Here is a 17,709-nt window from a genome sequence, read left to right on the forward strand (position 1 = left end):
ATATATTTTGGTGATTAGTTTCTTGTCTGATGTCTGGCATGTGAAGATCTTCTCCCATTCTGTGAGGGGGCTCTCTGTTTGTGTAATAGTTTCTTTGGATGTGCAGAAGCTTTTCAATTTGATGTAGTCCCATTGGTTTGTTTCTGCTTTAGTCTTCCTTGCAATTGGGTTTGATTCATCAAAGATGTCCTTGAGGTGTATGTGGGAAAGTGTTTTACCAATGTTTTCCTCTAAGTGTTTGATTGTTTCTGGTCTGACATCTAGGTCTTTGATCCATTTGGAGTTGATTTTTGTTTCTGGTGAGATAAAGTGGTTCAGTTTCATTCTTCTGCATGTTTCAACCCAGTTTTCCCAGCAGCATTTATTGAAGAGAGCCTCCTTTTTCCATTTAATCCTTTGGGCCCCCTTATCAAAGATTAGATGCCCATAGGTGTTGGGATTTACTTCTGGGCTTTCAATTCTGTTCCACTGGTCTGTGTGCCTATTTTTGTTCCAGTACCATGCTATTTTGATGATGATGGCTTTATAATATAGTTTAAAGTCTGGGAGTGTGATGCCTCCATTTCTGTTTCTTTTCCTTAAGATGGTTTTGGCAATTCTAGGTGTTTTCAGGTTCCAGATAAATGATTGTAGTGTTTGTTCTATTCTCTTAAAGAAGCTTGGTGGAACTTTGATGGGTATTGCATTAAATTTGTATATGGCTCTGGGGAGAATATTCATTTTGATGATATTTATTCTTCCAATCCATGAGCATGGGATATCTTTCCACTTCTTGGTATCAGTTTCTATCTCCTTGAGTAGCGACTCATAGTTTTCAGTATAAAAGTCTTTCACTTCTTTGGTCAACTTTATTCCTAGGTATTTGATTGATTTTGCTGAAACAGTAAATGGGAGTGATTTCTGGATGTCTTCTTCTTCAGATTTAGACATGGACCTTCCATATGACCCAGTAATACCTCTCCTGGGGTTATACCCCAAGGACTCCATAACACCCAACCAAAAAGAGGTGTGTACTCCTATGTTCATAGCAGCACAATTCACAATAGCTAAAACCTGGAAGCAACCCAGGTGCCCAACAACAGATGAGTGGCTGAGAAAGCTGTGGTATATATACACAATGGAATACTATGCAGCTATCAAGAACAATGAACCCACCTTCTCTGACCCATCTTGGACAGAGCTAGAAGGAATTATGTTAAGTGAACTAAGTCAGAAAGATAAAGATGAGTATGGGATGATCCCACTCATCAACAGAAGCTGACTAAGAAGATCTGAAAGGGAAACTAAAAGTAGGACCTGATCAAATTGTAAGTAGGGCACCAAAGTAAAAACCCAGTGGTGAGGGGTAGACATGTAGCTTCCTGGGCCAGTGGGGGGTGGGAGTGTGCAGGAGGGATGGGTCACAGTCCTTTGGTGGTGGGAATGGTGTTTATGTACACTCCTAGCAAAATGTAGACATATAAATCAGTAGTTAATTAATATGAGAGGGGGAAATCAATTGTATGTCTCAAAGTTTCTCAAAAGACAAACTGAATCTCAAAGTTTCTCAAAAGACAAACTGAATCTTTTTAATATATAGGCTATGTATTTGATATGCGGACTCTCTCAAAAGCCTAGACCAAGTAGATTAGAAGCATCCAATAGCACAGCTATATACAAGATACTGGGTACTGTACAGCAAACCATAACAAAGGGACTTTTCAAAGTTAACCCAATTAACAAATAATGTGATGATAATATTAACTATCGATTGTCTTTTTGAACCCTAAGACAGCAGGAATCTCACATCTTCACTATAGAGTCCCTACTTCCCCCAGTCCTGGAACCCTTGGATAGGGCCCACTTTCCCGTATGCATCTCCCAATCCAAACAAAATAATATTGCATCCGCCGATCACAACCTAACCAAAGCAACGATGGCCACCTCAACATGCTTCACCTCAGACTGTATCCAGAGACTTCACGTGTGGAATGACAACCCTTCAACTTCATTACTTGGGTGAGACCTTTCCTTTTATAGTACACTCTAATTTCATCTCAGGTAGTTCACTTTCTAACAAAGTCCCATAACCTAGATATACACCAGTTTCTGTGAGAGAGAGCTTATGTGCACACGTATCCATAAACTACTGCAAAATATATACCTGAAAGCAGAAGTACACTAGAGTTTGCAGTGAGTACCTCCCTAACACTTCCTCTCCACTATTCCAAGCTTGGGATCCATGATTGCTCAACAAATTGTTTGGCTTCATATGTTAACTTTCTTTTCAATCACCAGGTTCCAGATGCCACCAGGATGCTGGCTAGGCTTCCCTGGATTGAAGACCCCACCAATGTGTCCTGGAGCTCAGCTTCCCCAGAGACACACCTTACTAGGGAAAGAGAGAGGCAGACTGGGAGTATGGACCGACCAGTCAACGCCCATGTTCAGCGGGGAAGCAATTATAGAAGCCAGACCTTCTACCTTCTGCAACCCTCAACGACCCTGGGTCCATGCTCCCAGAGGGCTAGAGAATGGGAAAGCTACCATGGGAGGAGGTGGGTTATGGGGATTGGGTGGTGGGAATTGTGTGGAGTTGTAGCCCTCCTACCTTATGTTTTTGTACCCTAATCCTTTCTTAAATAAAAAATTAAAAAAAAAAAAAAAGAAAGCACTGGCTTATTTTCTCCATTAAAATTTATTTCCCTGAGGACTATAACATCTGAGATATATTACATACCCTTTAACACAAATTCAGTACAATTTGTTTGGGCTTTAATTTATGTAAAAACAATTTTGTTTTATCAGGCTATACCATCACTTTTTTTTCTGACCACGTGAGCATTCATCTAACATCAGTATGTAAAAGCAAATACATGATGCTTGTTTTAAATGCATCTTGACAGAACCAGAGAGGGGAAAGTCTCAGATAATGACACACTCCACAAAACTGAATATATCAAGCATTGTTCAGTAGCTTGCATGCTTAAAATATTTATTCATTCATTCATTTCTTTATTTTTATGTGAGGGACTGGGACCCCAAGACCACTAACTTCTGTCATATGGTAGTATGGTGGGATGAATCTGAGGCTTTGAACGTCTTCCACATGTAAGTCCTTTGCCTCAACATTGAAGTATCTCCCAACTTTAGCTAGTCTAATGAAAAATATACTTCAGTGTTTATAATCCAGAATGTAGTAAAAATTTCCTAATATAGTAATAATCTTTTGACACTCCCAACCAGAAAAATCCAGTGTTCAAGTACGGTGACATTTGATAGGATTTTCTAAATTTAATGGAAATTAAAATACCATAAGAAAATAAACTGAAATGAGTACACTGATGAGAAAATCCAAATAATTAATGAGGTCACTTACTTCCTTCTACATTTCCTCAAACTCCTCATGCTTCAATCTAATATTGCTAAAGTTAAATGAGAAAAAAGAATGGTATCTGGGGAGTTGGGCCATAGCACAGCGGGTTAAGTGCATGTGGCGCAAAATGCAAGGACCTGCAGAAGGATCCCAGTTTGAGCACCCTGCTCCCCACCTGCAGGGAAGTCGCTTCACAAGCCATGAAGCAGGTATGCAGGTATCTATCTTTCTCTCCTCTCTATCTTCCCCTCTTCTCTCCATTTCTCTCTGTCCTATCCAACAACAATAGTAACTACAACAATAAAAAGAAACAAGGGCAACAAAAGGGAATGAATAAATAAATAAATAAATAAATAAATAATTTTTTAAAAGAATATATACTAATTTAAAGACTGTTGGAAATCTGTTATTTTATTCACTGGGAGACAGTTTATTTTCCTTTTCTGTGAATAAAAGATGGTTCTGTGTATAGGAAGGATTTAACATAGCACTTTCAGTGTCTATCTGTTATGGTTGGGTTTACATCTTCCAAATTTATATGTTGAAATTTCAGTTTCCAGTACCTCACAGTTCCCTATGGGGAGGTAAGGCCTTTAAAAAAAAGGTTATTGTATTAATGTGAGATCACTCATGGGAAGAAATAAGTCAAATGATTAGTTTCCCTATACCTGGGAGGGTCATCTTGAATGTGAAATGAAATTGGGGCAGCTTGGAACGTTCCTACTCATAACCACAGAATGTGAGCTCAGATCTATAGGGATGCAAAGGTCACACAGGCTCCTAAGCTGAATATGGGCCCTAGATCAGATCAAATTGATTGGGTTTATAGTTAACAATATTTATACACCTTTCTCATACTTGGTAGCTACTGTCTTCCCTGATCCAGCTTTCTGGTCCTTTTCCCATCCATGACATCATCTCCTCAGACAATAACTTAGATCCACCTGCATATCAGATGTCAGGCTCAGGGGAAAAAAAAAACTAGTATAGCCATGGGCTCTTTGGAAGATAACTAAAATAGGCTAAAATAGGATTGCTAACTATCTATAAAACATAGACCCCCCCCCCAAGTCTTCATCTGCACTATTCCAGCCTATTGTTGATTAGTCAACAATTTGTTTGACTCTATATGTTCACTCTTTTTTAGCCACCAGGTACCAGATGCTAATATGATGCCAACCAGACTTCCCTGGGCAGATGACCCCACCAATGTGTCCTTGAGCCCCACTTCCCCAGAGCCACATCCCACTAGGGAAAGAGACAAAGGTTGGGAGTATGGATCACTCTGCTAATGCTCAGGTTCAGCAGGGAAGCAATTATAGACGCCAGACCTTCCACCTTCTGAACCCCGTAATGACCCTGGGTCAATACTTCCAGAGAGATCAAGAATAGGAAAGCTATCAGGGGATGGGATGGGATACAGAGTTCTAGGGGTGGGAATTGTGTGGAGTTGTACCCTTTTTATCCTAAGGTTTTTGTCAGTGTTTCCTTTTTTATAAATAAAAATAAAAAACAATCATAAGCTTGCTACTTTTTTTGAAAGTTGTAGGAAAAAACATAGATATGCCTTAAAATACCGCTTCTGAATATGGGCCCCAGATCTAACTGATGGGGTCTACAGTCAACAATATTTATGCACCTTTCCCATATTAGGGAGCTACTCTCTTCCCTGATCCAGCTTTCTAGCCCTTTTTCCAGCCATGATATCATCTCCCCAGACAATAACTTGATCCACATGCATATCAGATGTCAGGCTCAGGAAAAAAATTAGTATAGTCACGGGCTCTTTGGAATATAACTAAAATAAGACTATTAGCTATCTTCAAAACAGAGACCCCAAATCTTCATCTACAATATTCCTGCCTTTATGTTCGTGATTAGTCAACAATTTGTTTGGCTTTATATGTTAACTCTTTTTTTAGCCACCAGGTTTAAGCTGCTACAATGATGCCAACCGGACCTTCCTGGAGAGATGACCCTACTAGTGTGTCCTCCCCAGCGGTCTGCCCTACTAGGGAAAGAGACAAGCTGGGAGTATGGATCGACCTGCCAACGCTATGAATCATGCTGCTATGAACATAGGTGTACAAATATCTTTTTGGTTGGGTGTTTTATGTACACTCCTATTAATTTGTAGTAATATAAATCACTATTTAATCAATATGAGTGGGGGAAAATTGATTTTTCATGTGTTTGTTAACCTTTTGGATCTCTTCTGTAGTGAGTGTTCCATTCATATCCTCTGCCCATTTTGGGATGGGGTCATTTGCTTTTTTGTTGCTAAGTTTTCTGAGTTCTTTGTATATTTTGGTTATTAGTCTCTTGTCTGATGTATGGCATGTGAATATCTTCTCCCATTCAGTGAGGTGTCCCCTTGTTTGTGTGATAGTATCTTTGGCTGTGCAGAAGTTTTTCAATTTGATGTAGTACCATTGGTTTGTTTCTGCTTTAGTCTTCCTTGCAATTGGGTTTGTATCACCAAAGATGTCCTTGAGGTTTAGGTGGGAAAGTGTTTTACCAATGTTTTCCTCTAAGTATTTAATAATATCTGGTCTACCCTCCAGGTCCTTGATCCCTTTGGAGTTTATTTTTGTTTCTGGTGAGATAAGTTGGTTCAGTTTCATTCTTCTGCATGTTTCAACACACTTTTCCCAGCACCATTTATTGAAGAGAGCCTCCTTCTTCCATTTAATATTTTTGCCCCCTTATCAAAGATTAGATGTCCATAGGTGTGGGGGTTTAGATCTGGGCTTTCAATTCTGTTCCATTGTTCTGTGTGCCTATTTTTGTTCCAGTACTAGGCTGTTTTGATAATGATGGCCTTATAGTTTAGGATCTGGGAGTGTGATGCTTCCATTTCTGTTTCTTTTCCTTAAGATTGTTTTGGCAACTTTAGGTGTTTTTTGTTCCAGATAAATTATTGCAGTTTATGTTCTATTCTCTTAAAGAAGCTTGGTGGAACTTTGATGGGTATTTGTATATGACTTTGGGGAGAATATTCATTTTGATGATACTAATTCTTCCAATCCATGAGCATGGGATGGGTTCTGAAACTGGGGCAGTTTGGAATGTTCCTACTCATGACCACAGAATGTGAACTCAGATCTACAGGGATGCAGAGGTTACATAGGCTCCTAAGCTGAATATGGGCCCCAGACCAAATCAAATTGATGGAGTTTACAGTCAACAATATTTATACCCCTTTCCCATATTAGGGAGCTACCCTCTTCCCTGATCCAACTTTCTGTCCCTTTTCCAGTCAATAACTTGGATACACCTACATATTAGATTTCAGGCTTAAGGAGGAAAAAAAAAAACACAAAAACTAGTATGGCTACAGGCCCTTTGGAATATAACTAAAATATGTCTATTAGCTATCTACAAAATGGAGGACTCCCCAATACTTCATCTGCACTATTCCAACCTTTAGGCCCATGATTGTTCAACAATTGGTTTGGTTTTATATGTTAACTATCTTTTCAGCCACCAGATTCCAGATGCTAGCGTGATGCTACCAGACATCCCTGGACAGATGACCCCACCAATGTGCCCTGGAGCTCCGCTTCCCCAGAGCCCCGCCCTACTAGGGAAAAAGAGAGGCAGGGTGGGAGTATGGATCGACCAGTCAACACCCATGTTCAACGGGGAAGTAATTACAGAAGCCAGACCTTCCACCTTCTGCAACCCACAATGACCTTGGGTCCATACTCCCAGAGGGATAAAAAATAGGAAACTATCAGAGGAGGGGATGCAATATGGAGATCTGGTGGTGGGAACTGTATGGAGTTGTACCCCTCTTATCCTATGGTTTGTTAAGGTCTCCTTTTTAAAGTAAATAAATAAGTAAAAGAGAGGGTCAAATACCATGATGCCAATGTGACTTCCCTGTGCAGACAACCCCAACAATGTGCCCTGAAGCCTCACCTCCCTAGATCCCTGCCCTACCAGGTAAAGAGAAAGACAGGCTGGGAGTATGGATCCACCTTCCAAAACCCATGTTTAGTAGGGAAGTAATTACAGAAGCCAGACATTCCACCTTCTGCACTCCCAGAGGGATAAGGAACAGGAAATCTATCAAGGGAGGAGATTGGATATGGATTTCTGGTGGTGAGAATTGTGTGGAATTTTACCCATCTTATTCTATGGTCTTGTCAATATTTCCATTTTATAAATAAAAAAAAAGGAAATCAGATTTTTACACTTGCCTTTTGCATCCAGATATAGATCCATGGCAATGTTCTCTACAATTATTTAAATATCTTTCTTAGAAATGTTTCAATACCAAGAGTCTGACTTGGACACATTTCCTATGAAGAGGCAAGGCAAAATTTTACCACCCATCAGGAATACAAGAAAGGATGGTAAGGACAGTTCTGACAAATTAGCTGCAGTTAGTAGCTAATCAGTTGTAGTTGCTAGTGAATAAGCCAATCATTTGTAGTTACTAATTAATTATTTATGTCTGAAATACAGTTAACAAATTTCTAGACCTTGCAGTTGACATATGGGAAACAAAATGACTATTTTTAAATTTTTTATTATCTTTATTTATTTATTGGCTAGAGACAGTCAGCCCTTCTTCACAAGTCACAAAGCTTTCTCCCTGGGGACCAGGGGGCTTGAACTTGGGTCTTTGCACATGTAACATGTGTGTTCAACCAAGTGTACTACCACCCTCTGCCGCTCACTTTTTGTAGAAAATGTCTTCAGTTTTCTAAGCAAACACAGCAGAATATTATAACAGTGACTTCTAAATGCTTAGTGCAAGGAATTTAATAGGAGCTGCACTGTTGTATGGTGAGATGCCTTGATTATCTTTCAGTGAAAATCTGATTGCATTGATTTCAAAAATTAAGTTGAAGACTGGACCCCAATTCTAAATGTCATTAAAAACACCATTTTTAATGGGAGTCAGGCGGTAGAGCAGTGGGTTAAGCATATGTGGCACAAAGTGTGAGGACTGGCTCAAGCATCCTAGAGGAGTCAATTCACAGGCGGTGAAGCAGGTCTGTAAGGTGTCTGTAGGTGTCTCCTGCCTCTGTCTTCCCTTCCTCTCTTCATCTCTCTCTGTCCTATCTAACAACGACATCAATAACACAACAATAATAACTAAAACAATAAAACAACACTGCTTATAACAGGAAGATTAAAAAAAGCCTCAAACAAGATGTATCCTCTTTAATTCATGTATTATGAAGGTTTAGCCTACCTCTCTTGCAAAACTTCTTGACTCCTATACAATTTTTCCCCACATTTAATGTAATAAAGCCTATTTTGTTATATCAGTAGTAAGAATTAATTTCTCATCTAACACTCTAGTCAGGAATATTGGTAGAAATGCAATTGGAAAAGTAATTACAGGGAACAGGTGGTGGCGCACCTGATTGAGCCCACATGTAACAATGTGAAAGGACCTGGTTTCGAGCCCCCAGTTCCCACCTGCAGGAAGAAAGCTATGCGAATGGTGAAGCAGGACTGCAGGTATCTCTCTATCTCTCCCTCTCTATCACCCCCTTCCCTCTAGATTTCTGGCTGTCTCTATCCAGTAAAAAAAAAAAAAAAAAATTTAAAAAAAGAAAAGTAATTACAGTAATTTACAGTACATCATTTTTCTTTGTTTTAAATGGCATGGTTAAAATATATTTAATCTGAATGTCATTCTTAAGACAGTATATATTGAAAAGATTTCATCTTATATGCACTTAAACCATATCTTTTTCCAATTATTACATGAGTACTTCCAAAATGGACCAAGAAAAGGAAGAGCACACTTTTCTTTTAGCAACCCTATTTATTCCCAGAGAGAAGGGTAGTCAAGTGTCTCCAATTTCCATCAAAGCTAATGTTTTAGGAGCTTCGCTAACAGGACAGCAGATGACATGGTTCTGAGCACTCATAATGTCTAGAAAAGGAATGCCCCAGAGGAATAAAGAATAGGAAAGCTTTCAAGTGAGGGAATGGGATATAGAGATCTGGTGGTGGGAATTGTGTGGAACTGTAACCCTCTTATCCTATGGTCTTGTCAATATTTCCATTTTATAAATAAATTTAAAAAAAAAGAAAAGTAAAGTAAAGGAAGCAGAAGAGTGATAGAAGGCTGATTTCACTTGCCCATGAAAAAGACCTGCCACACTGACATGGAAAGAGGGGAAATGACAGCTTTTATCTTAGTTATCATTGGCCATGTATAATTTTAAATGGTTTTAGGTACAAATTGAATGCATTAGCAAGTTTTTTCAGGATATGGTTGTTAAGACACATTAAAGGTCTTCAATGTACCGAGGTTCTCTCAACACATTTATGAAGTTACAGTGCACTGCAACACAGTGTCATTTCCACACATTTTATGTTTATAGAAGGATTAAAATAAGTTATTTACCAGATGACTGGTAGAAAAAAAAGAGAAAAAATGTATGAGTCCTTTTTTATATTTATTTATTCCCTTTTGTTGCCCTTGTTGTTTTATTGTTGTGGTTATTATTGTTGTTGTTATTCATGTTGTTGTTGCCAGATAGTACAGAGAGAAATCGAGAGAGTAGGGGAAGACAGAGAGGAGGAGAGAAAGATAGACACTTGCAGACCTGCCTCACCATTTGTGAAGTGACGCCCTGAAGGTGAGGAGCTGGGGGCTCGAACCGGGATTCTTACACCATCCTTGTGCTTTGTGCCACCTGTGCTTTGCATTACCAGCACTTAACCGACTGCTACCACCTGACTCCCTTTTTTTTTTTTTACTGTTTGTTTTGTTTTTGTCATCATTAGGGCCTTATATCACTTTTTCAGAGAGGCAGACAGAGAGGGAGTCAGAGACAGAAAGAGGGAGGGAGAGACAGCAAAAGAGGCAGAGAGGCAAAGAAACAGAGACAAAGCGACATGCAGAGAGAGAGAGACAGACTCAGAGAGCTGCGCTAAAGCCCCTTCCAATGTGGTGGAGGCTGAGCTTAAAACCAGGTCGTGTACATGGTAAAGCAGCACACTACCCAGATGAGCAATTTCACTGACCAGAAATATAACATACGAGTTTTATTTCATAATTTTCAAACTTTAATTTTAGGTACTTTCAAATGCAAAAAGAATGATTTAGTATTAGATGATTTCTTTACCAGAAATGTAAACAGTATGCCTTCCACAAACTTAGTAAAGTAAGAGGTACTAACAACTATATTAGCCATCAAAAACCAGTATCATATATTATAAGCACCTGGAACTTCCATCTGCTCATAAAAACACTGACACCCCAAATATGGGAAAGAAGTATAAATATTGTTATTTATACTTCTTTCCCATATTAGGGAACTACTCTCTTCCCTGATCCAGCTTTCTGGTCCTTTTCCCAGCCATAATATCATCTCTCCAGACAATAATTAGGATCCACCTGCATATTAGATTTCAGGGTCAGGCAAAAAACAAAAACACTAGTATAGCTACAGGCCCTTTGAAATATAACTAAAATATGACTACTAGCTATCTTCAAAATGGAGGACCCCCCAACACTTCATCTGCACTATTCCAGCCTTTAGGTCCATGACTGTTCAACAATTTGTTTGGTTTTGTATGTTAATTCTCTTTTCAGCCACCAGATTCCAGATGCTAGCAGGATGCCAACCAGACTTCCCTGGACAGACAACCCCATCAATGTGCCTTGGAGCTCTGCCTCCCCCGAGCCCCACCCCACTAGGGAAAGAGAGAGACAGGTTGGGAGTATGGATCAACCTGTCAACGCCCATGTTCAGCGGGGAAGCAATTACAGAATCCAGACCTTCAACCTTCTGCATCTCACAATGATCTTGGGTCGATACTCCCTGAGGGTTAAACAATAGGAAAGCTATCAGGAGAGGGGATGGGATATGGAGGTCTGGTGTTGGGAACTGTGTGAGGTTGTACCCCTCTTATCCTATGGTTTTGTCAATGTTTCCTTTATATAAAAAAATTAAAACACACACATACACACAGACACATTTACATAGCAGCAATATTGATCCTCCAGAATGAGAGAAACCAGGAAGATAGTGTTTCTATTCATTTTATATCAGCAGATGTGAGGATATATCTGACCTTCACTTTGCTCACCCTTAAAAAGTCATTTACTCTCAATGATCAGTATCATTAATTCCTGGTGATACTTTAAGAATTCAATTAGCTGTAGCCAAAGATATGATTCTTATGCAATTTTTGCCAAGCAAGACATAAAATGGAAATACCAAATAACACTGAACTTTGAAACACTAGAATTATTTTCTCTGTTTGTTGTAGAATACTAAAGGCATATTATCCAATAAATGCTAGGGCATTATTTAGCATTTAACAACTCTCTGATGCAAAAAAAATAAAACTTCTAACAATTACTGTCATTAAGCAAAAACATCAGTATCTATTAGAAAACTAATAATCTACTTTGCTGAGATAGCAGCCTTGGAATGTAGACACTCAGTCACTATAATAAGTATAAGCTATAAGTTGAGTTAGATGTTTGAGCCCTTTAGAATATACCTAAAGTAGACTTCCTAGCTTTTTCAAAAATGTAGACACTAAATCTTTTTTTAAAATTTTTATATTTATTTATTTATTTTCCCTTTTGTTGTCCTTGTTTTCATTGTTGTTGTAGTTATTGTTATTGATGTCGTCATTGTTGGATAGAACAAAGCGAAGTAGAGAGAGGGTTGGAAGACAAAAAGGGGGAGAGAAAGATAGGCACCTGCAGATCTGCTTCACCACCTGTGAAGCGAATCCCCTGCAGGTGGGGAGCAGGGGGCTTGAACCGGGATCCTTCTGCCAGTCCTTGAGCTTTGCACCACCTGCGCTTAACCCACTGTGCTACAGCCTGACTCCCAGAGACCCTAATTTTAATCTGCTCTATTCTTGCCTTTAGGTTCCTGAATATTAAACAATTTGTTCTGGTTTATAATGTTTTTCAGCCACCAATTTGCAGATGCTACCATGAGGCCATCCTGAATTCCCTGGGCAAACAACTTCACCAGTGTTTCTTGGAACCCCACCTCTCCAGCGCCCTGCCCCACTAGGGAAGGACAGAAACAGGCTGGGAGTATGAATTGACCTGCCAACACCCAGGTCCAATGGAAAAGCAATTACAGAAATCAGATCACCCACCACCTTCTGCACCCCATAGTGATTCTGGGTCCATACTCCCAGAGGGATAAAGGGTAGGAAAGCTTCCAATGGAGGGGATAGGATGTGGAACCCTTGTGGTGGGAATTGTGTAGAATTTTACCCCTCTTATCCAACAGACTTGTTGATCATAATTAAATCAATAAAAATATTTTAAAAGATGCAGTCTTCATAGGAAAAATATATACTATTTTATGATAAAACACAAAAGTCAAAAATGTATACTGAACTTACAAAATGTGTGTCAACTTATCTTTACCAGTCCAACTAAACACAAATTGTTGCATGTACATAAGGGTATCTTCCAACTTCCGGAGTTTATCTCTTATTCTGTTATGGCTTTGCCCTTATAATAATCCTAATAAAATCCTGACATCTTTGGTGAAGTTATAAAATAGCTAACTAACATGTTCTAGTTTTTAAAATAAACAACTGACCATACATAACATCCAAGAAGACTTCTTCATTATTTCTCAAGTATAAAGACATCAAAAGGAGGATTCGACTAATATTACTACTAAAATAGTTATTTATGTCCTCAACTATTTTTAAAATACCTTGTGCTTAACTGAATGTTTACACATTCCACTTCCTGATTCTAGCAATGTTTCTGTCATTATTTTTATTTTAATGGGTGCAAAAAATAATAATCATGAATAAGAGTCATAGATGAGCATCTAACCAGTAAATGAAGACTTTACTTCTCAGTTAGGGGAAAGGCAGTCCACCTAAATTAATTGTTTAAAACAAGGTTAAAATAAACAAACACCTGGCACTTCTGATTCATGTGACACCAGGTTATCACAATCAAATCTTGGCAGAAAGGCAAAAACTGGGCTCCATAAACTCAGGAATTGAAATTTCACTGATTCTCTATTCAGTAACCATAAGAACAAGGAGATGTAAGCATTTTAAATGTGCTCCCCACCTACTAACACAGCTATCCTTATTGCCAAAGCACACTTGTTTATTTCACAAGTAAACAATATAGTCAGTTGAGTAAGGGTGTTCCAACAGAAAGCAATAGCAGTTCCTTTTCATGTTTTGTTTTGTTTGGTTTGTAGGTTTTTTTGTTTTGTTTGTTTGTTTGTTTTTTACCTTGAAAGGCAACGATGATGGCTCTTCAGTAAGAGGACTAACAGGAAGTGAAGTGGTGCTGCTTCCTGGGCTCATGTCTGCACTCTGCAAAGAAAATAGAATTAAATTGAAGAGATGCATTTATGTAGCCACTGTAGTATTCCCTATTTAGCATCTGATTCTTTTTTTTTTATTGTTGTTGTAGTTATTACTGTTGTTGTCGTTGTTAGGACAGAGAGAAATGGAGGGAGGAGGGGAAGACAGAGAGGGGGAGAGAAAGATAGACACCTACAGACCCACTTCATGGCCTGTGAAGCGACCCCCCTGCAGGTGGGGAGCTGGGGGCTTGAACCGGGATCCTTACGGGGATCCCTGCACTTTGTGCCACGTGTGTTTAACCCACTGCGCTACCGCCCGACTCCCCAGCATCTGATTCTTCTAATGAAGATTAAAGTAAATGAAATATGAGTCTAGAAAAGCTAAATATAATGAGATATCCCTTCCTTAGAAACAGTGGGCTGTCAGAAAACTACGGAACATTTTCACATACAGAAACAGCAAAATACGTAATAGCTTTCCCGAAAACCCAGTAGTTAGCTGAGAAATTAGTCACATTATTATTTCTCATTTCAAATGCATCTCATTAAAAATATGAACATCTTTTCTCTTAGATGTGCTTATAATTCTCCTTTTTGAATGCCAAACTATGAAATCAGTAAGTTCCTGCTTTAAGTTTCTGTGTAGTACTATGTTAACACTCTAAACGAAAAAAGTCTTGCTAGGGGTTGTAACATTTTGCACTCTTATTTGCCCTGCATCTCAAGAAGGTTTGTAATGGTATTAAGCTGTTATTGCCAGTTTTTAAAACTTTTTACTCATTCCCTAGGTGTGTAGTGACAACCCATTGTGTGTTTAACTTTCATTTCAATGAATGATTAGTGGCATTGAACAATTTTTATGTTCCTACTGGCCAGTATTATATCTTGTTTTCTAAAGTGGTTTTTCAAATAGTTTGTTTATATGTTATTTTTCTTTCTTTTGAGGTTATTTTGATATAGACACCTGATCATTATATTTACTAGAAATATTTTCAGAGCTGGGTGATGGCATATCAGGTTGAAAGCACATGTTACCATGTGCAAAGAACTGGTTTCAACCCCTCAGTCCCCACCTGCAGGCAGGAATCTTCACTGGTGGTTAAGCAATGCTGTAAGTGTTTCTCTCTCTCATCCTCCCTTCTCAGTTTCTCTCTGCCTTATCAAATACAAATAAATAATGCTGGCTAGGCTTCCCTGGATTGAAGACCCCACCAATGTGTCCTGGAGCTCAGCTTTCCCAGAGACACACCCTACTAGGGAAAGAGAGAGGCAGACTGGGGGTATGGACCGACCAGTCAACGCCCATGTTCAGCGGGGAAGCAATTACAGAAGCCAGACCTTCTACCTTCTGCAACCCTCAACGACCCTGGGTCCATGCTCCCAGAGGGATAGAGAATGGGAAAGCTATCATGGGAGGGGGTGGGTTATGGGGATTGGGTGGTGGGAATTGTGTGGAGATGTACCCCTCCTACCTTATGCTTTTGTTCACTAATCCTTTCTTAAATAAAAAATTTAAAAAAAAAAATTTCATCCAGTGTGTCTTCCCTTTAAATTTTCTTGTTTCCTCAGAAAAATGCACACTTTCCACCTCAGTTAACTTGTTTTTTACAGTGTTGGTCATGGATGTTTCACCTAACAAATACTTGCCCACCTCAGAATCAGAAACGTGTTGACTAGTGACTGATTTAAAAGCACAGTGAAAAGGGAGAAAGGTAACTACAGTTGAGAAATCTGGCAAATACACCTTTAACCAAGTGACTTACAACATGGAAATAGTGTGTTACACTTTTATAATAGTATGATTGAACATAGGATTTACCCCCCGCCCCATTACTATGCCATTGTCCCCCAAGTCCTGACTGCAGACTAAGCATGAGAAAAACTTAGGACAAATCCCAAGTGAGTTATATTTTGTGAAAATATGACTAAGTCAAGGTCATCAAAGGAAAAGAAACTCTGAGAATTGGTAGAGATCTGTTGCTAGGGAAACAAGTAGGCTATATAGAATATGATAAAATGGAGAATAAAAACTAAAATAATCAAGAGGACATTATGAAAAGTTGGTGAAATTCAAAGAAGTTATTGGATTTAGCTGTTAGTTGTGTACCTATCCAGGGGCTCTTAGTAGTGAGGAAGTACTCCAGTGAGGTAGGAACATAATAACTGGGTGAACTAGAGGAGGAATTAGGAAAGCATCATAAATTAACAAAAGTTACATTAAAATATTCTTTATCAGAGAAAGGACTGCAAGATCTGGATAAGGGCAAGAGGCTCACTTAATAGTGGCCTTTTTGGTCAGTTACCAGGCTACCCCATCATCTGGGGCTCTAATCAGGAAATGCTTCATTCCCACATAGATAGGATGGGCTAGACCTCTAATAGATCCCTCTCTCCATCACTGGTCACTTCCATCAGGAACATGATCATAAACCCTCTGTGGCCTCTCCATGACCTTGCCTTCAAAGCAGCAGTTGTAGGGACTTCCCCACTCTCCAAAGGGGGGCTGGGTCAGCCTACTCTGCAACTCCAGGAAGACTGGTCCTAAAATGAGTGCAGCCTAGAATGTTCCCAGCTGTGACCAGGAACTATGAGCTCAGACCAAAGGAACTCAGAGGTTGTACAGACTCCTGTGCTAAATATAAATAAATATGGGTCAAATAAAGTTATTTGTGTACATAAACACCATTCCCACCACCAAAAGACTGTGACCCATCCCTCCCACCCATTCCCACCCCCCCACTGGCCCAGGAAGCTGCATAGACATCTACCCCTCACCACAGGGTTTTTACTTTGGTGCCCTACTTACAATTTGGTCAGGTCTTGCTTTTAGTTTCCCTTTCAGATCTTCTTCCTCAACTTCTGTTGATGAATGGGATCATCCCATACTCATCTTTATCTTTCTGACTTAGCTCACTTAACATAATTCCTTCTAGCTCTGTCCAAGATGGATCAGAGAAGGTGGGTTCATTGTTCTTGATAGCTGCACAGTATTCCATTGTGTATATATACCACAGCTTTCTCAGCCACTCATCTGTTGTTGGACACCTGGGTTGCTTCCAGGTTTTAGCTATTATGAATTGTGCTGCTATGAACATAGGAGTACACACCTCTTTTTGGTTGGGTGTTATGGAGTCCTTGGGGTATAACCCCAGGAGAGGTATTACTGGATCATATGGAAGGTCCATGTCTAGCCTTCTGAGAGTTTTCCAGACTGCTCTCCACAGAGGCTGTACCAATTTACATTCCCACCAGCAATGTAAAAGGGTTCCTCTGTCCCCACAACCTCTCCAGGATTTGTTGCTGCTGTCCTTTTTGATGTATGCCATTCTTACAGGAGTGAGGTGGTATCTTAGTGTTGTCTTAATTTGCATTTCTCTGACAATCAGTGACCTAGAGCAGTTTTTCATATGTTTGTTAGCCTTTTGGATCTCCTCTGAGGTGAATGTTTTGTTCATATCCTCTGCCCATTTTTGGATGGGGTCATTTGCTTTTTTGGTGGTGGGAATGGTGTTTATGTACACTCCTAGTAAAATGTAGTCATATAAATCACTAGCTAATTAATATGAGAGGAGAAAAATTAATTGTATATCTCAAAGTTTTTTTAAAACACAGAGTGAATCTTTTTAATAAATAGGCTGTGTATTTGATATGCGGACTCTCTCAAAAGCCTAGACCAAGTAGATCAGAAGCAACCAATAGCACAGCTATATACAAGATACTGGGTACTGTACAGCAAACCATAACAAAAGAACTTTCCAAAGTTAACCCAATTACCAAATAATGTGATGATAACATTAACTATCTTTTTGAACCCTAAGACAGCAGGAACCTCACATCTCCACTATAGAGCCTCTACTTCCCCCAGTCCTGGAACCATTAGATAGGGCCCACTTTCCCGTATGCCTCTCCCAATCCAAACCAAATAATATTGCATCTGCCGATCACAACATAATCAACAACGCAACTATTGCCACCTCAACATGCTTCACTTCAGACTGTGTCCAGAGACTTCACGTGTGGAATGACAACCCTTCAGCTTCATTACTCGGGTGA

At 39.4% G+C, this 17,709-nt stretch overlaps 1 protein-coding gene across 2 annotated transcripts in view; it reads right to left on the bottom strand.

The window, feature by feature from the left end:
* Positions 1 to 17,709, bottom strand: part of CCSER1 (coiled-coil serine rich protein 1) — a 615,589-nt gene that overhangs the window by 162,057 nt on the left and 435,823 nt on the right. For both annotated transcript variants that reach the window (XM_060187734.1, XM_060187733.1), the window contains exon 7: positions 13,580 to 13,663. In XM_060187734.1, the coding sequence (XP_060043717.1) occupies positions 13,580 to 13,663 (84 nt within the window). The remainder of the gene's footprint in view (positions 1 to 13,579; positions 13,664 to 17,709) is intronic.

The sequence above is a fragment of the Erinaceus europaeus genome, chromosome 3, assembly GCF_950295315.1.
Source record: "Erinaceus europaeus chromosome 3, mEriEur2.1, whole genome shotgun sequence".
NCBI classification, from domain to species: Eukaryota; Metazoa; Chordata; class Mammalia; order Eulipotyphla; family Erinaceidae; genus Erinaceus; species Erinaceus europaeus.